This window comes from Galeopterus variegatus, unplaced genomic scaffold (assembly GCF_000696425.1).
Source record: "Galeopterus variegatus unplaced genomic scaffold, G_variegatus-3.0.2 Scaffold1, whole genome shotgun sequence".
Taxonomy (NCBI): domain Eukaryota; kingdom Metazoa; phylum Chordata; class Mammalia; order Dermoptera; family Cynocephalidae; genus Galeopterus; species Galeopterus variegatus.
This window is the reverse complement of record NW_007726112.1, coordinates 1,574,245-1,594,351: the sequence shown is the minus strand read 5'-3', so window position 1 is coordinate 1,594,351 and position 20,107 is coordinate 1,574,245. Positions and strand designations below refer to the sequence as shown.

At 34.9% G+C, this 20,107-nt stretch overlaps 1 protein-coding gene across 2 annotated transcripts in view; it reads right to left on the bottom strand.

Annotated features, from left to right (window-relative positions):
- The window catches only part of KCNH7 (potassium voltage-gated channel, subfamily H (eag-related), member 7), a 504,650-nt gene that overhangs the window by 32,122 nt on the left and 452,421 nt on the right, over positions 1–20,107 (bottom strand). Inside the window, exons 13-14 of one of the 2 annotated variants that reach the window (XM_008579962.1) lie at positions 11,036–11,299; positions 5,969–6,137 (exon numbers count right to left, since the gene is read on the bottom strand). In XM_008579962.1, coding sequence (XP_008578184.1) covers positions 5,969–6,137; positions 11,036–11,299 — 433 coding nt within the window. The remainder of the gene's footprint in view (positions 1–5,968; positions 6,138–11,035; positions 11,300–20,107) is intronic. The other variant, XM_008580673.1, reaches the window with a different exon arrangement.

Sequence of the window (20,107 nt, the reverse complement as noted above, 5' to 3'; positions counted from 1 at the left end):
AAAAACAGGTAAATGGAACAAACTACATTTTTACTAACCTTTTTATTGATTTCAAAATGTGAAACACTGAGAATCTATTTTTAATTAGTAATTGTCTTTGCTTTTTCATTAGGCTTTACTCAGTTTCTTGTGAATGTTTTATTTACTCTTTAAACAATAGATTGGTAGCATATTTCTTTCATAATTGCAGCATCCCAGGATAATTTCTTGTTTCAAATTTATATCAACATCATTTTACCTTGCCTCTTTCTTGTTCATATCAAGTACTGTATATTATTCATCATATACTTCCTTTAATGCTGTTAAATGCTAAATTCCTTTACCATCTACAATTCAAGGCCTTTGCTATTTAAGAAGCAGACCAAACTTAAAAGTTCACTTGCTTCTCTGACCTATCTGGCTTGCCAAGTACCAGTCTGACCATTTTTTCCCCAAAGTTCACAAGTAATCAACTAGCCTGTTCATTTCATTCCCATTTTAAATCAAAATTTAAGGAAAAACAGCAAAATACTATTGGTCAGATTCCCCTTCTTTGCATATAACAGCATTGAATACAGAGGAAATTTTGTGTTCATAAGAACAGAAAACTTGAACCATATGCCTCTTTAGAAATTTCTTCTGACTTTTCACTTATTTGTGCTTACTGGTTTGTCTCTGAATGAAAAATGCAAAAAGAAGGTAAATCTTACCAAAAATGTTAAAATCAGAGCATTAATTTTGCTCAATTAAATACATGGTATATTTGTGAAATTCAGAGTGGACAGAACTTAGCCTTTGATTTGAAAGAGAACAGAATAAACCTGAAAAACATCAAAAAAATCATTTTTTTAATTTTAGTTTTTGATATTAATTAACACTCCAAATCCAAATCTGCCTTCTAAGAATCACAATAACACATTATTTTTACAAGGTTTTCTATAGGTGGTAAATATAGCCACATAGCTTATTGTCTTCTAAACCAATAGCTGTAAGTTATACATGATTATATCTTGCAAATGTCAAAAGTACACACTAAAAAGGGAAAATTGAGTTATCAAGTGGTTTCTTTATGTACTTGTTACCTGAAGGCCTGATCTACTTTTTCATGGCACCAGCTAAACTGAGTGGACGTTATTTTATTGTTATGCATCAACTTTTCCTTTCATTCTTAAAGGCCCAGCTCAAATTTTATCTGCATCCAAAAATCTTGCCTTATTTAACCTATTCGGAATTACTTTCTCTCTCCTCTGAGGCCCCCCCCCCCAAATTCTGCATTCAGACTTCATCATAAATATTTGTGTATAAATCTATCCCATCATTAACAGCATTTTATAGTGAGTGGCTTACACAACGTTTATTACATTGAGTGTGAAAGGATTTGGGGGTGGGAACTGGAATAAAAACATCAACAATTGAAATTCAATGCCCAATAGAGAGTCCAAATTTATGATGATATTTTTGAGTCATATAAAATCTTTGTCAAGCAGCTGGAGTCTCTGAGAAATAGGATCACTTTATCATGGATTCTATTTGAATAGAATAATAGGGAAAAATTTATTGGAAGATGAGGCTTCAGCATCCACACGCCCAGTGATTGCAGCCATCTGCCATGAGTAGGACTCACGCACAAGAACACCATGTACAGGTGAACTGGCTGGCGTGAGGTGAGAACAGAGGCTGTTGGTGTCAACATGACTTAAGAGTATATCCCACGTCTGTCAAGATGACTTAGTTGTTTGTTTCAGGAAAACTTTATAAGCAAATAAATACCTTCGCTATTTCAGGAAATTTCTACAAATCAACACATTGGAGACAGTAGTCTGCTACCTGAACAAATAACTTCTTAATCAAGGCTTACTTCAAGTTCCTCACCTCACTATGTCCATCAATCCTAAAGTATTATGTTATGACCTTGTTCAGTTCCAATCAGCTTCCTATCTTGAAAGGCCCACACTTCAAAGTCCTATAAATATCCTACTTCTCAGTGCCCCTTCTGAGATACCACTGAGACTATCCAAATGACATTCTCTCTTCCTGCAGTAATTTTGAATACTTAGTTTTATTAACTGATTGATATTTTGAGTAGTTTAACAAAGGGGAGCTTTAGTGAGAAGTTTCTTTGCTATGCATAGGGTTTTATGAGAGTACTTCAAAAAGTTCATGGAAGGATTCCTATTATCTTTTAATTCCATTTTTCCATGAACTTTTTGAAGTATCTTCATATTTTCATATTTTATAACAGTGGTCTATTGGCTTAATTGGAATGGACTGTTCTTCTGGGACAAAATAATCCGCTTTAATCAGAAAGCATTACAGAGAATTAAAAAAAAAAAAAAAGCCAGATTCGTCTTTAAAACAGAAAATAGCCAGTTTTAGAACTCTATTTTTTGTCGGCATAGCTATAAAGCTATGTGAAATGAATATTTTCATTCATTCATTCGAAGATTCACAATGCACCAGGCACATATTAAGTAGAAAGGTTAGGGGAGACCATGCTGAATAAATATGGGATGTGATCTCACAGTGCTGACAGGAGGTGACCACTTAGGAAGGTAAAATGAAGGAAGTGCATAAATCACTTTAACACTATGTGAAGCACACACTCAATGCCATATAAGAAGCATGCAGATCAATTGCTCTGGGTGTTCGGCAAAGAAGTCCTTACTAACAATTTTTACATTTTATAGGGCCTCCCTACTCAAAGTGTGGTGCTTAGACAAGCAGCATTGGGCATTTCTGGAAGCTTGTAGATTGTGGAATCTCTGCCTATTCTCAGACCTACTACTGACTTAGAACCTGCATTTTAACAAAATTCCCTGGTGATTTGAATACACATTAAAGTTTGAGAAGCACTGCTGTAGGAGCAGGTGTTAGTGATTTACCTAAATATATGTATCTGCAGGCATAATATATAAATATAAAAGCAAATTTTTTAAATGTAAACCTTTAACCCTACATATAGTTAACTGTCCATGAAAGCAGAAAAGAAGTAGCAGCAAGTACCATTCACGATATTTGTTTTTATTGCGTTGTATACTAAATATGTGTATTCTGATGAGATAAATTATGTAGAAACTCACAGTTCTACATTTGAACAAATGCCAAAGCCAAACAGGGTAAGACTAACTCTGGAAAGTGTCCCAGGATTCTCACCCTGCAAAGTAGAAGCCTGAATTGAGCTCCCCTGTTCAAACTTGTTTTCCATACTTTTGCCTTCTAAAGTGGCAGTGTAGTGGATTGAATTATGTCCCCCCAAAACTCACCGAAGCTTGAATTGTGTCCCCCAAGTTTCATGCATTAGAAACTTAGCCTCCACTGTGACTGTTAAGAGGGTGGGAAATCCTATTATGGTAAGGATTATTATTGAAGATGGAGCCTAGAAGAGGTGATTAGATTGTAGGACCATGCAGTAGTGAATGAATTAAAAATGGTGGTCAGGGTTATGTTCTGAGGATAGTCTGTTTCTCCTGCTCTCTCTGCTATCTGCTTTCACCATCTTGCCATGTGATACCCCCGGGCTACTGTTGCCACCACCAGATGGACTTCCCAGCCTCAGAAACTAAGATATAAATTTTGTTTTTCTTTGTAAATCACCTAGTTTCCAGTATTTTGTTATAAGCAACAAAAATGGACTAATACAGGTGGAAAGAGTTTGTTGGAGATGTCAGTACTACAAAAATGTAGTATTTAGGATTTTAAATCCAAAATAGGTTAAGCTGAGTTAGGCAATAATGTTTGTGAAAATATCAGAGATAATTAGAAAAATAATTAGTCAAAGGAGTGGTAACGATGGTAGCAATTCAAAACCTCTTCAGAAAGCACATACAGAGGCTGGGGACATGTCACAAGAGATTTATAATTGCACTTTGGCTGTGGAAAAGTTTCATATAGTAATAATATACTATGTATTAAAATAGCAATAACAATTTTTATTACTAATGGGTGGATGCAAACCAAATTAGTCCTAGACGTATGTGCCCTTAGAAATTTATACTTTTAGCTCCAGGACATATCGATAACAAATGTTTTCAGTAATCTTTGACTTATTCTAGGAGCAATGATTGGTACCCATGACAGGGCAACAAGAGTACACTGAAATCCTAATTTTAGTCCTGAAGAAGGTCCAAATCAGGAAATACATGTAAAGTGGGAAAGTACACTCACATGAACACCAGTAGTAGAAGTGAAGTTCATTTTTAATCAGATTTTACTTAGCTGCAAGCACATCTTCCATTTTGGATAGTGTATATGGTCTCCATGTATATTATTTAAGTCCTTACAACACTGCTGGTAGGTATGAGTCAAAGCAGGAAACTGAGGCTAGGGAAGTTTCAATGATGATCCAGTCATCTTGTAAACAATTAAACAGCCGAGTTAAGATTTTTACCTAGGCTAACCAACTGCAAGTACAGTACTATGCTAGTATTGTGCTAAAGAAATCACAGCTGTCCCTGTCATTCATCCATTCGTTCATTTACTCACTTTTTCAGCAACAAAGGGCATGGACAAAATGTGTAAGAAATACTAAGCATAGGCAATAAGGAAACAAGAAGTGTATGTGATACAGGCAAAACTCATAGATGTGTTAAGTGCAGGTGAGTAAGCAAGCAGCTTGGTAGACATGGACAGAATTCATAAGATATATTAAATACACATGGCATGCTAGTAACCTGCAAGGCATACCAAAGATAGAATAGAAATATGATGTAACAGACAAGAGTGTTGCTTATATGTAGAGATAGAAGGAACAAAATGTCCTCATATCACCTCTGGGTGGACAACTGTCACCACTAAATTTGGTCATCCATTGGTGACACCTAGTATAGTCTCATTCTGGCTCCACATATCTTTATCTACAAAAGACTGATAAAGCACATGGCTGTTGAGCAGCATAATTGGAGAGCCTCAGCTGTGGCCCTGTAGGCTAGGCCTTGCATCTCTGTGACGAAGCAATTGTGTGCCAGTGGCAGAAGAGATTTTATTTTTTTTTGTCTGTGGAGCTTTGTGCAAACCTCGACTCTGGTCCTTTTTCACCACAGTATGGGCAGGGAAGGTTCATGCAGCAGATGAATGAATACTGTGTAAACAGGATTCAGGTAGTGGTAGTTTTATCATTGTTGTGCTTGTTTGAAATGTGTTAATTACCTCATCTGGCTTCCCTCATCTCTCATTGTGTGTTTTAAATTGATTTAATAAATCCTGTGATTTCAGAAGTTTAATTTAGTTCATATGGTTTTCTATCTGTGACCACTGCGATACCTTGCCTGGTGGTATAATTGAGGGCTACCATTGGATCAAGACAAAATTCCCAAGTAAAACACAATTAAAGCAAATATACATACTCACTCACATATTTTTTCTGAATCTTTTTGACCAATTTAAATTTAAAGACACCCCGCAGATACGGGTGAAGGAGTTACCCCTCTCTAAAACCAAAACTTATTCTCATATTAAATGGTCTAAATCAAAGGTGAAGGGAAAATGAAGAGGACCTGGGCTTCAATTCTGTGGGATTTTCAATTTAATCACATTTTTGAGAAGTTGACTAAATAACTAAATATTTAAATCACTTCATGGATATAGGTATTTTCAAAATGCCATAACACATAACTAAATTACCAAGAACAACCAAAAAGCATGAAAGGAGGATTAAAAGAGGAAGGGAATTAGTTAACAAGTTAAACACAAATTATTTTGAGGGGGAAATAAAGGAGTTTTCTAAGGTAGCCAGTGCTGTTAATATACTAATTGTATGACAAGTAAAGAAATAATAGGAATAGGATTTATGCTGCCAGAAGTAAGCAGTGTTCTAAACAAATGTTTCTTACAACACAAATTAAAAATTCTGTCAACTTGTAGTCTTATTTTAAATAAGTATATAAGGAAAACGTGGGATTATGGCAAGAGGAATGTGCTATTTACAAGGAGTCATGCTAGACCCGTGTAAGGGCTTGGGCCATGTTCTCCTTTAGTTCACCACTGCTTATACCTGTTCAGTTGCTCTTGAAGCAAATCTAATCTTTGCTCCACTTCCCCATAAGTGAGGTCACTTTCGGTTTCAGAGATCGCCCAGGCAGCTGGCTGCAGTGCTGAGGGGCTAGACTCTTCAGGCTGAGTCCGGGCGTTTTCTCGATCCCAGCTTCTCAGGTCAGTGATATCTGTAGAAAATAGCAGGATAGATGTCACCTTCCTTGGGTGCCCGTTTTTATCAATGACACATATGAGGGTGCTTCAAAAAGTTCTTGTAAAGATTTGTATTATCTTTAAATTCTATTTCTTCCACAAACTTTTGAAGTACCCTCATCAATATCTATAGAACAATCTGGAAGAGATCTCGAAGGATAACCTGAGAAACAGAGAACCAAAGGTGTTCAGGGATGTATCCAGGAGCCATGACCAATTGGTGGCAGAGTCCCCTTCTCATCCTGTCTGCCTTACCTCCCACATCTACTTGCATAAAAACATATAGCGGATCCCAAGTCTTGATTATGGTTTTGTCTTCTTTCTGCTTTTGCTAGGAGAAGACACGGATGGCCAAAAAAAAAAAAACTGATTAGAGAGCAATGATTTTATGCTTTTATATTTTGGAGGAAACCATACATTTTGTTTGTGCTGCTTTACCTAGGATTTCAGATTTTTAAGGCTCTTGCCCACAGGATAATTCAAATACGTTATCACTCAGAGTCGGCCTAAAGAGGAAGCTCCAAGGGAAGTGTTGATCTTCAGGGAGATTTCCTTAGGTCAACCCAACTCAAGGTAGAGCCAAGAAGCCATAAACCATTAAAGATGGGAAGAGTCTTAAAAATCCTCTAGTTCCAAGCTGCTGTTCATGTTTTTATGCTTCTTTGTAGCTCTTTATGTACTATCCTCTAATATAATGACATTGTTTTCTAATATTTTTTTCTGTTGGTTCTTTTATTTTTAATATTTTTATGTTACTATCCTTTAAAACAAACTGTTTTTCTGTTCTAGTCCACTTTTCAAATGCTCTGTGTCTGTTATGTGCCACACACTCTGCTAAATGTGGAGGAATTAAAGACAAAGAAGACATAGGCCCTGAACTTGAAGAATTCAGTCTAGCAGGGTTGTGATCATTTTTCATACAGAGATTCATTTTCTGAACTTATTTCAATTTGTTGTTTCTCCTATAATCTATATCTTAAAAAATCTGTATCTTCAAGCTATCAATATCTGGGGGGCAAATATATGCTACATTGCCCCTCATTTTTGTCATATGCTTTTAATGCTGTTCCTATGCTCCCTTTACCTCTATAAAATGATTAAATGGCTGGAAAATAAAACCCGTGAAAAAATACTACTGAAGCTGGGAGTTTATTTCAGAGACAAAGAAGGAGAAACATTTTTTCCTCATTTGGAGGGCTGGTAGGAGGGAAGGATTATCTAAAGCTCATCTTCATTTTCACATGGAAATAGATTTGAATTACAGAAAGTGAGCTGGGTTTGATAGAAAGACTTTTTAAAAAAAATCTTGACAAGTAGCTATGATTAAACACTGAGAAAAGTTATTATGTAAAGTTATGGAATTTACATTCTCAGCTATTTTTAAAAGTTGGATAGAAAGTAACTGAATTGGGCAGGATTAGTTATGATTCTAGAAATAGAGAACAGGACCTTAGGACTTCTCAAAGTCCCTTCCTTTCCTACAGTTTCTCCAAAAGTACAGTCAGGTTGTTCAAACGCATCTTTTTTCTTCAAGTAGAAGACAAAAATTTCTGCATTCTTTCTTTGTGGTTTTTCTTTCACTATCTTTTATCATTGAATACACAGAAATTTTTTTAATGAGGTGCCTATAATTTCTGCATCAGTAGGGTGAGGTTATAACAAAGGAATTTGCATATCCAAAGACAGCATTAGAAAAAAATACAAGGTCAGAGTTCCTTGTTCTGTGGAAATGGCTAACAGACCTCAGAGAGCTTGCTATGAATTTCCGAAAGGCTCTTCCTGATTATGGCTTCTGTACCCTATAGGTCCTAGTGTTTTGTTTCATTTCTTAAAATGACAGTATTTCTTTTGATGTTTTACCAAATGTGACAAAATCTAAATGAACACAGAAAAATGGTATTGCTGGAATTTTAGTTTATTTATCAGCAGATTTTCACTGCAAAGTACTAATTTATTATTCACAGACATTTGAACCTATTTAAAATGCAAAACAATAATGTAATATCTTAGTAAAGTAGGTTTTCAACTTTGGGCTAACAATACCAAACATACATTCAGAACACACATATAAATGGTTTGGTGATGCAAATGCTTGTCCCTGTCTAGTCTCCTGCTAGCCAATTAGTGTAGAATCTTTTCTTTACAGAAGACAAGAGCTGATAGGATTGAGGTTACATATTATGCTCACAGGTTTTGTGCCAAGAAAGCTTACAGAATTTCTGCCTATGCTTAATAGCTCTCTTATTTTCAAGTCATATATAATAAATTGATTTTTAAATGACAATGGTGAATCACATGCAATAAATTATGGATGATTACATTTTTTCTTCAGTGCTCTAGAGAAAAATGATTATCTTACCTTAAAATGAATACAATTTATACCGTTACATACTTCCTTGATTATAATTTACTCTTTTATAAAATCTGGAGATATGTGATTAGCTGTTAACAGCAATATAAAAAATGAGTTCAAAGGGGAAATCCTGGTTGGTGGTCTTAATCAAATGAACATCCATGTAGACACTTGCTAAATATAGCTCAGAAAGAATCTGCAGTTGGTTGCCTTGGAAAATGTTGCTATAGTTGCAAGACACATTTCTGGAAATGGATGAATAGAAAGTAAACTTTCACTTTGCTCTGGGTACACACAATTTTCCTAGAGTCAACTTTTGACCTCAATCTAAGTAGGATCAGAGTTCTTTAATTTGTTTTATTTCTTTTTAGTTTTGCCTATATGTGCTCTTCTATTGGTTTCAGCATGACAAATGCCAGGAATATGAGTGAGTAAAATTTCCTATTGATGGTGAAACCAAAATTAATGGGGATGTAGTAGTTCAAACTCGGGCAGTTACACCTTATGTATTATCCATGTTCTTGAACATTACACAGTACTTCACCTTAAAAATCCTTAGAGAATGAAATTTGCAATGAATAAAATTTTAGAATCCTCCGTTGACTAATTGTAGTAATTAACTGGGATAACCATGTGTCACAATGGTCAAAGTATATAACATCAATTATATTTATTCAATTGAGATGTATATTTAGCTATGTATTTTAAAGATTATTTGAATAGGGATTGCATTGTAAATTTATGAAAACTGAATATTCATAGATATTAAAATTATTTGTTAAAATATTTTTCATTGTGCATGTGGAATAGCTAATTAAAAATAATTGGAAGAAGTGGCAAAGAAAAATATAAAATGAAAGGCACGAGAATTCACTGTCAGAGAGAGTCACTGTAAAGTTAAATAAAATCCCCAAAATATATCATTAATGACTTGTCACTTGAGACACTAAAACTCAAGAGGAGAACAACAAAAAGCACTTTTTAAAAACCAGGCCCACATTATGCTGACTTTCGGAGAGAGTAGAGATGGTTCAGCAAGCTCTTCAGAACTTCCGACTTCCATGATACAACTTGTTTCTATTTTCAGCACTTCCCAGAATTCATTTTCATAAATAACTAAAATGGGACATTTGGTAATCACATCTAATATTCCATTCTTCAACTGTGATAAATGAAATACTATTTCCATTCACTTCATCAAGATTTTAGATTGTCCAGAGAAAGTTTGCATATATTCTTAGCTTACTTGCACGTGGGTCATAGACAAAAGCTGATTTGACATGATAGGGAAAGTAACTCAGAAAAAATATAAAGCCTAAACATCCTAGATCCAATGAAACCTTTTTTTTTTTTTTTTGATATGATCTGTAGGAACAACTGTGGTGATGATAGATAATATTTATTTACTCTGCACCATAATTTTGCTATCCTGCCAGGCCAAGAACATCCTATTTTTCCTTCATTTTTGTTATATTCATTTGATATTTTGCTACGACTTCTTAATCTTTACATTTATATATTTCCAGGGATATATGTATTAAATGATTAAAAAGTTGGAAAATAAAAGCTGTGAGAAAATACTAAACAGATTTGGGGATTTTATTTCAGAGAAAGTAATTTACATATTATCTTGTTTAATAATCACAACTAAGTAGTTGGTTAGATAATATTATTCCTATTTTAAAGATGCACAAACTGAGTCTTAGTGGGGTTGGTCAAGTAACTGACCCAAAGTCATAAAGGGGGCAGATGACAGAGCTGGGCCTGGAATCCAAGCAGTCTGTCCCACACCTGTTATTGGTACCACTTAATAGTTACATCCAGATAGATATGTAGATCCAGCTCCTATTATGCTAAGTTAGTTGTTCTTCTATTTAATATTTCTTCAAGTTTTTCTGAGTTTCCCATCCTTTAGCATCAAATTTTGCATATGTTAATCAAGCAATATTGCCCATCACATGCATATTTTCTATAACAAAATTCATACATTTGAGTATTCCCTTTGGTAGGGATATTAAATGAGTTGGATCAAAAGCATAGTTTATTTCCGGGCATTCCTCCTCTCTTTCTCATAATTCCTAGTAAAATAAAATTCTTTTTGGCATGTATTGTAGTGTGATTGCATTGGCCTTTTATACTATAAAATTATAGGGTTAGGTGCGAGTAGGTACAAAAGATACATTTAAATAATTAATTGTTTAGCTCTCTTAAAATACTCACTGATCCTCTCTCCCCATTGGAGTCACTACAACAGACTTTCCCACACAGTTTTCTGTGTGGCAGTAAATCTGGTTGGCCACAAAAACCTCTCATGCCATGGTTGTTTAGGAATAATTACTGCTCGCTTCAGAATGGTGGAAACACTTCATAGATGATCTGAAATCTGAACTCTTTGTAAACATTTCATGAAATGGAGAAAAATTAAATTAACATGTGTCAGCACAGTTCTTAATTTGTGAAAAGTTACCATTGTACAATTAGCACTGAAGAGAGACAACTTGATTCCTCATTCTTAATTACCTTTGCAAGAGTGATTTCGTTTATCTATGTGGATTCTTCCTGAGATGGGCACTGTTTCCTCAAAATCGAGCCCAATGGGTTTCCCTATTCCTGGAGAAGAATCTACTATTCCTGAGAAGAGAGGCTTTTGTTCATCATCAATGGAAGAGATGAAAGATGACGATCTGCTCTTTTTCTCTTCAAAGTGTTTCTTAGAACTCTGATAATGTCTTATTGTATCAGCAGAGTCTTCAGGATCATTTGTACTGTTTTCTTTGCCAAAATCTATCAAAGAAAAATTATTTCTTTTATAGCAGATAATCAAATGTGATTCTGTGTGCATATTAAAACTATCTAGCTATGTATAAACTACCTTTTTCCTATGGAAAATGTAGCTGCTTGAAGACTCTTTTTAATTAAAGGAGTATTCAATTATTTTAATAAAATAAATTATTCATTTCAATTTAAAAAAAAATTGTGATAGTAATAATGTTTATGTCTCAGAGAAAAACTGCAGGATAACTTACAAACAAATAAGTTCAATTTGTATTCTCAGAACCTGGTGCACTATCAATTTAGAGAAATAAAAAAGACAAGGGAATATGTGTCTCAGTTCTAAAATATCACCACTATGCAGCTTGTTATTTGTTTGTTTTTAACTTCCATGCCCTTATTATCTGTGGCAGCCATCCACACATCGCAAAGATCAAAATTGGAAGCCTCTGTACTAAAGACAGGCAGGCTAAATTTCAACCTTAGTTTAAAGTATGTGTTGACCCAGACATTCCAGGCAGTTTGGCTGTGTAACATACTGCAAAGAATACAAAGCTTAAATACAGTAATTAAGGTAGGTTTTACCTAATTACATTAAAGCCTGTAGCGCATATTGGCTGTTTTATACTGAAATGTCAGGATAATTTTAGCCCTGAAAATTGTGTGAGAATATATTTCAGGAGGAAAAACTCAAAGACATACCCCAGAACTTGTTTCTATTAGTATCCTGGGGAGACAGTATAATTCTCCATCTGGTTCTTGCTAATAAACTAACCAACACAACTCCAGAAGGTTTACATTTTCTAGAGAAATGGTTAAGGCAGTATCCCCATCTACTCTATGCCTGGGTGTGCTTACTGTGTTATTTATAGAAGGCCAAATGAACTGATTGAAGGCCACTCCAGAGAAACTTCCAACTGTTCTTTAAAATTCCCATATGGCATAGAAATTAAACAAAGATTCTTTCCTTTATTTTTTTTAATCATAATTTCAAATATTAGAAGCCAGAAAACTGCCCAAGGTAAAAATGGATAAGAGTTTAAAAATCAGCTTCATGTGAAATTGTTGAGAAGTTTATGTTCTGTTAATTAAGTTAAATCTAGCAAAAGCAGATTGCTTAATTTATTTTCTTTAAGATTTCACACTTGCTCAGTGATTTCATCTTGCTGAGAAGACCACAGACCTTTCCAATCTCAAACACTTAGACATCATTGATTACTCAGTGTCATGTTATTTCGCCACTCACTCACTAATCTACTTGGTTGTAAATTTTCAGATCTTACCAACAAAAGCTCTTCTTATAAAATTTCTTTGGTGTTATTGGCACAGCTCTCCTCAAACCTATAAACTTCATTCTTGTTATCTTCATTCCCATTATCTTTGTCTTTAACTTTCCCCTCCTCCAAAGTCCTCTAAAAATTTGATCAGTACTCTCCACTTTTTGAATGTTTCATTTTATTGCTCAAAAAATGATAGTTACTAATTTTATGCCAGTTAAGTGTGGGGAAAAAAAATGGAAGCTTCACTTTACTAAATTATCCTCATACCTGCTAGTGAATTGTCCTAAGTAAATCTTGCTGTAGTCCCTGACTTGGGCACCAGTGGGATTTGAATCAGCTCAGGCTTCTGGGCTTCTCATCTTCCCTAAAAAGCACTTTTTTTTTTTTTTTTTTAATGTTTATGTAGTCTTTCCCAGCAGAATCAAATGTAAACTTAATTAACCATTAACTCATATGCTTCCAGTTTAAGTGTGGATACTTGTAATGAATGTACATCTCAAATTAATAAACCATTTTATCTCCAGCTCAAGAAATCTTGATGGTTTTCTGCAGATTTTTAAATCTTTACACAGGGTAGAAAGTTCTGTCCCACCTACTACTTGGGCCCCAGTCTTAGTTGCCAACTTATGGCTTGATTTTGGATGCTTGAGAACGAGATTCATCAGTTAACATATACTGTAAAGTTGAATGATAACTTGCCGATGTGGTGAATGAGGAATTACTATTATTTAGTTCTAGAGTAAAACGGAGCAAATTCCTTCACATACATAGGACCTAAATCCTTTAGCAAAAATTCCAGGTAAAAACTGAATCATGAAAGAAGGAAAAGTTCACTATCCTTGAATTACTCCAACTTGTGAGGATTGGAACCCTACGCTTATTTCTGTGTTCATTGCCACTGAACTCACACCCAGGCTATATGAATAGTTTCTCTGATGCAGCCCCACTGAAACAACATTTTTTATTTCATACTAAATTAAAGCTTCATTTTCTGTCACATGAAATGGAAGTTGAAATGGCAATCTATTTGTGGATTAAAAATGGAAACTGCTCAGGCTAAAGCAGGAGATTGGCTGATGAAATACATAAATTTAGGCAGCTGAAATGCATTATAATTAGCCTCCAGGTATTTCTAGATTTTGATGAACTGTTCCGTTTCTGCCTTTTTCCAGTTAAACTAAATTATTTGGTAGGTGTTAAGTAGTAGTAGGCACTATTTTTTCTTAATAATATTCATAATCTATGTAGAAGTAGTATGCTGAGGGCGGTAATCAGGGGAAGTTTTACATTTTCCCCTTTGCTAGAAGTGAGATTGCATAATCCTGTTATCATCATTTTACAAATTTTTTCCCCCTGTTTAAGCCTCAAATTTGCTTTCTGATTCAGATGACTGAAAATCTTTTTTTCTCCCTTGTTTCTATAGTCTGACAGTTCATCTCCTCCCCTTTTCTCACAGAACATAGTTCTAAAACATTTGTGATTTGTCTTATGCAGGTCTCTCTGGGCTCAGAATGAATTCAAGAGCATAGAATAAAGTGTCCTGATGGAGTGGATCTATTTTAGAAATGATAATATAAAATCTTTCCATTTCAAAAAATCTGGGAACAAACATTTGTGCTTGCTTCATCTTTTATGGAGTCTTCCTCTTAGATTAATTTTTATTTTTATTTTCCCCCTCAGATTAATTAGTTAACCATTTTTATTTGTCACACCCAACAGGAAGACATAACTTTTGGTCAAAGCGACTTATTTTCGGTGCTCTCTCAGTATTTGAGTTTTAGATTTCCCACTGTTGACAATTTTGAGATAAGCTGAGCAGTTTCAGCCAGATGCCTTAAACAAATAATTTCATTAGAAAATTGGAGTTTAAAATAACTTTTTGATTTGAGATCAAGTTCCTTAGCCCCTCTATAGCTTTAAAGAATGTTGAAGGGGGACTAGGTGATCATTTTGCAATATATATATATATAAGATCAAATTATCTTTAAAATTAAAATAAAGAAAAGATGCATTTGGGGAAGAATTGGTCAAAGGGTACAAAGTTTCAGATATGCAGAATGAATAAATTCTGGAGATCCATTGTACAGCATGATGACTATGGTTAATGTATTGTATACTTGAAAATTGCTAAGAGTGGATCTTACATGTTCTGTCCACATACACACACACACAAAAGATAACTATGTGAGGTGATAAGTATTTTAATTAGCTTGATTGTGATAATCATTTCACAATGTACATACTCGTATATCAAAACATCACATTGTACATCCTAAATAAATACAACTTTTATTTGTTAGTTACACCTCAATAAAGATGGAGAAAAGAAAAGATGCATATGTATCACTAAAATGGATAACAAAAAGCTAACTATTATTTTGTATTGGGGAAGATAGTCCAAGGAGACACTCAAGTATAATACCAATATATTTAAAGAATTAATTTAATAAAATTAGGATTAGACAATTCATATTCTATAAAAATAAGTTTATCAGTATATATACTTACCTCTTCAATAACTTTCATGGAAGTTATTTTATTTTGAAAAAACACTCAAAACTTACTGGCTTATGGATGGCAATGTGAAATCTCTAAGCCAATATTACAAATAGATAATGTCGATTGCTACCCTCTGATATACAAAGTGTAATGAGTTCAACACATTTCCTTTATGTTTTCTGGAACATTGGATTTTTCCAGTGGAATATGTATAAAAGTGCTCATTTAAATAAAAATTATATGGGTAGGAAAATGAAAAAGTTTCATTCTCTCTTCCTTACTCTTAGGATGTATCTATTTCTTAAAAAGTGTTCTTGTTTGTCATCATGTGTGTGGAACCATCTAACCCCAGGGGAAAGAGGATGCTGAACATTCACCTTGATTTCCATCCTGTTGGTTGGTACAAGTGCATCTTTAACACTGTGTTTTTTTCCTCATGTTTTTGTTTTGTTTTGTTTTTTGTTTCATGTTTGGCGGTTTCTTTGTTTTTTATAATGGGGTTTACTGTAATAATGTATTAGCAGGGAGTAATGGGTCTTCTGAGTACTGAGAATTGTTTTCTAGGTTCTCAAAATCAAGAAAATAAAAATATTTCTAGATTAGGAAGGACAAGCTCAGCATTCTTTAGCTTCTCATCCCAATGTCCATTTTGCTGAGAACACTTATTTTCTTTCTGACCCAATACATTTTCCAAGTGCATTTAATTGAGGCAGTTTGTCTCCTTTGTTCTTGAATTTTATGTTTTTGGAAAAGGAAGTAGGAAAAGGTGTAGAGAAAAGATGGTTGGTAGAGGTGTGCAGATACTTCTGCAGACAGAGAGGTCTGATGAGGAATGGGAATCGAAGGTATCAATGCAAAACCTGTTCTTTTGACAGATGTTCTGCACTTTCTGTCCCTTGATTCCCATTTGATAATGAGGTGACTTCCATGCTTTAGTTAAAAAAATATATACCAATGAGCTTTCTCTTCAAACTTATAACATCAGCAGGAAGTCTACTTCATGATTTTTCACAATGTTTGGGGAGTTTCCAAGCAGTAAAATCAATTAGAGTAAAGAGTTTCCTCTTCCATACTCTTTAGTTGGTACAGAAAATGGTAAAGCTAAATTCTGCAGAATTCTGTAGAAATATTTATTTTTCCTGCTAAATTATTTATAAAATGTAATAAAAACTGAAGAGGGTAAGTACGTATACACTAACTACAATTTGAAAAGAATTTCAAATTCAAAAAGAATTTCTTCTTGTTAATTAATAAAGAGTTTTCTCTAAAAGGTAGAGACAAACTATCTAAAACTAAAATAGAAATAAAGATGAAAAAACTAGGAGCACTTAGCACACAGTGGACACTCAAATGAATGGGTGATTGGTTTGGGCCTGTTATGTTGCTGCCCTCGTCGCATTATTCACTGCCAGAAGGTCACTGGCCATTGAATCAACCTTTAGCAGCTACTTTGATACTGTATATTCTGTCCACAGAAAGTGTTCAGCAGAATACTCCAAATATTTCATCATGTAAGCCCTACCAGTAAAAACACACATGGTGTATGTGTGTCTCTAATGGCACACTGTATATATATAAAATGCATATATGTATATATTGACATACATATATCAATAGATTTTACAATATACATAGTATATATACAAAAGGCACCATTTTACTTGTCACTGTACTTATATTCTCTATATTATAAAATATGCACAACATAAAATTTTAAAAGAAATATTATTCCCATGACCCAGCTGATCATTTTTGCACAGTCTGCAGTAAGCACAATCTGACTCTGAAGACCATTTAAATAGACCATTTTTCAGCATTTTTTTCTTTTACTTTTATTCTTCCCAGCCATCTTAACAACGCCATGGACACTGAAGAGGTCACTGTAGCATGATTTATTCTGCACTTTTCGTACCAATAACATTTTACTTCCATTTCAGGAACTGAAATGTAGGAACCTCTTCTTACAATGACCCTAGTCATATTGGGGAGGTCCTGGGCACCTCCATGCCAGGATTTTAGGAAGGAAAAAGAACTACTTAAAGATATCTTCAAAAAATAGAAGGTGTCCTCAAGTTTGTTTCTGATAACTCTGTCCTGTAGGGAAGTGGGTTTATTTACTCAGAAAAAAATTGTGAAGCTCATGAGGACAAACTGCCTTCGTCAACAAGTTTACTATATTAAATATCTATTTTGTTCAAGTGAGCTTGCTAGAGATTCTACATATCTCTTTTTAAAATTTTTCTTTTAAAATGTGAGCTCCTTAGCACCTGAGGTAGGAATGATTGGAGGGGGAGGGTGGGTGAGGACCAAAGCCCAAAGAGTCCCAGTGTCCTGTTGAGGAGGTAGTGAGTGACCATGCAGAACTCAACCTCTGTCTGACACCAATGCCTGACCACATGGTCTTCCCTCTGGCTCTTGATGCCTCTGCTGATTGATTCACAGTCATCAGAGCTCTTGGATGTCTTCCCTCAAGGTTTCCTTTCATATGGGCGGTAAACTAACACTAAAATAATCAGTGCATTTACCAGGAAGCTTTTGGTTTATGTACCCACACATCATTTAGCATCAATGATCTTCCTAAAGTTCTCTGTTCTTTGCACTTACTTTATGTGTGTTTTTCTTCTCAATGTTGATTCTACATCAAGAAGTATAGAATGAGTGGAGTCACTTTAAAAGCATTAGATTGGGGTGCACGGGAACCAAATTGCTTTCAGCAAATTTTACACCTGCCTGCAGCACCCTGGAGTCATAAAGATTTTGGAATAGGCTCTTAGGCTCTAGATAACTGGAGTTAATCATGTTTTCACATTGACCAACTCATTGTAACTCACTGACATACCAGTAAACTTCAAAGAGCTGCAGATAGGCAATTCCCCTACCATTTACACTTTATATAAAATGGGTCTCATAGACCAAGCCTGTGATTAAAGAAAAAGTTTTCAAAATCAATAGAAATGTCTAGTTGCATGAACACATTATAAATTGTGACATGCTCTCAGGGCCTTATCAGGAGATGAAAACGTTAGATTATTTAACTTGAGAATGAAGAAACTGAGCAAGATTGAAAGGAGATTTGATAAATCTTTGACTGTATGGAGACATTATTATATAGACAACATTGTCAAGCTGTTCTTCATTTTCAGTGAGATAAAAATAAGAGATTAACTTCAGGATAAGGGATTTAGATTAACTCTATGAAAGAACAGCTTGACAGCAGTGGGTCTGATTTTAGAAAAAGTCACCCAGAGAATTATAAAGGATATTGCAGAAAAAAAATCATCACCTATTTATGAGTGGTTTATGTTCTCAGTCAGAGGATTCAACAATTAGCCCAATTCAGCAAAATTTATCAAACATTCATTGCTAAAGGACCTACAGTTTGATAGAGAAAAAGAGCAAATATACCTAGGACCACAGTTCGGGGCAGATTTTTGACAGTATCACAAGAGGAATGTTTCTTGGGAATTCAAAAGAGAAAGAGAACCTATACATTTGAGAAGATCAAGAAACAGTTCATGTTGAAAATATCATGAGATTGACCTTGATAAAAATGTAACTTTAGTGGATGAAAAAGTGGTGTGGTATGGTTGTGTGTGTGCACATGTGTGTGTGTGTGTTAGAGGACAGGGAGGTAAATTTTGATTAAGAGAATGATGTAAACAAAAACACAGAAACAATTTGCATGGAAGAGAGGTTAGTTTAGTTCACTTGAATTGCAGAGCAAGCTAACGTTAGTAGATGATCTCTCCTAGAGAGAGGACTGAGAGAGGAAAGAAAGTCAAGGAAAGAACTTGATTAAGAAGGCAAAAGGAGGAAGAGAATCAAAAGGAAGATTTTAAAATTCTATTTCATTCATTCTTTCAGCAGATATTTGTTGAGCACCTGCTATGTGGCAAGCACTGGAGCTACAGGGGACCAAATATTTCCCATCTCTATGGAACTTGCTATCCAGAGGTAGACAACATCGATGAAATAATGATACAAATAAACCTAAGAGTGCAACTGAAATAAACGCTGCAGAGGAGATGAACTGATGGGGGATGGAGAGGGGCTGACGTAGTTAAGGAAAGATAGCATGAGATAAGACTAAAGAGGTAGGCAGAGACACCCCTTTCCCCCTTAAAGATTTAGGAAATGGAAAGTCCTTAAAAGGCTTTGAATATGTGGGTGACATAAACATAAATGCATTTAGGAAAAAAACAAATCACCAGTGGTTTGTTGTGGAGAAAAGATGAGAGAGTGGCAAATTGTATGTGGGAAGGTGAGTTGGAAAGCAGTTTCAGCATTCCAAAGCGCAGATTATGGTATTTTAACACAGAGTTGTGACTTTGGAGATGCAGAGAAGTGAACCAAAAGGAGACATAGTTTGAAGACTAAACAGATCTATTAGTTTGAGGACATAGTTTGAACACTAAATAGATCTATCTAACTAGATCTATTGGAGGTAACAATAATAAGACTTGTCACCAGAGGTGTTGGAAAGGTTGAGAGAGGTTTGGCTCCTAGATATCTGGCTTGCACAATTGATTAGAGGATGGTACCATTTGCAGAGACAGGAATTTCATTGGAAATTTCATTTCAATGGAAATTGAAGGGGAGACAGGTTTCTAGGGACCATCATGAGTTCAGTTTAGGAAATGTTGAGTCTGACCTGCCTTTGAGATTTCAAGTAAATGGTTTAATAGGCAGTTGGATATATGGAATTGAAGTTCAAGTGATCTGGAATTCCGATGTAAATATGCACATCTGCTATGTGAGGATATAATGAAATACTGGGCATAAATGAGATCACCCAGGAAGAGAGAATGGTATCAAATGAGAATAATAGAGGACCTAGGACAGTGCCTTGAGAAACTCTAACAACTGGGGAACTAGTTTAGAAGATAATGATCTTGAAATTGTCTTCAGGGAATTGGTGAGGGGATTAGTGAGGGAGAAAAATAAAAAGAGTGAGTGTCACCGATGCCAAGAACACAGTCTTCAGAATCAGACACTGGTTCACACTGCCAGATACTGCTGTGAGGCGAACTAAGGTGAGTAC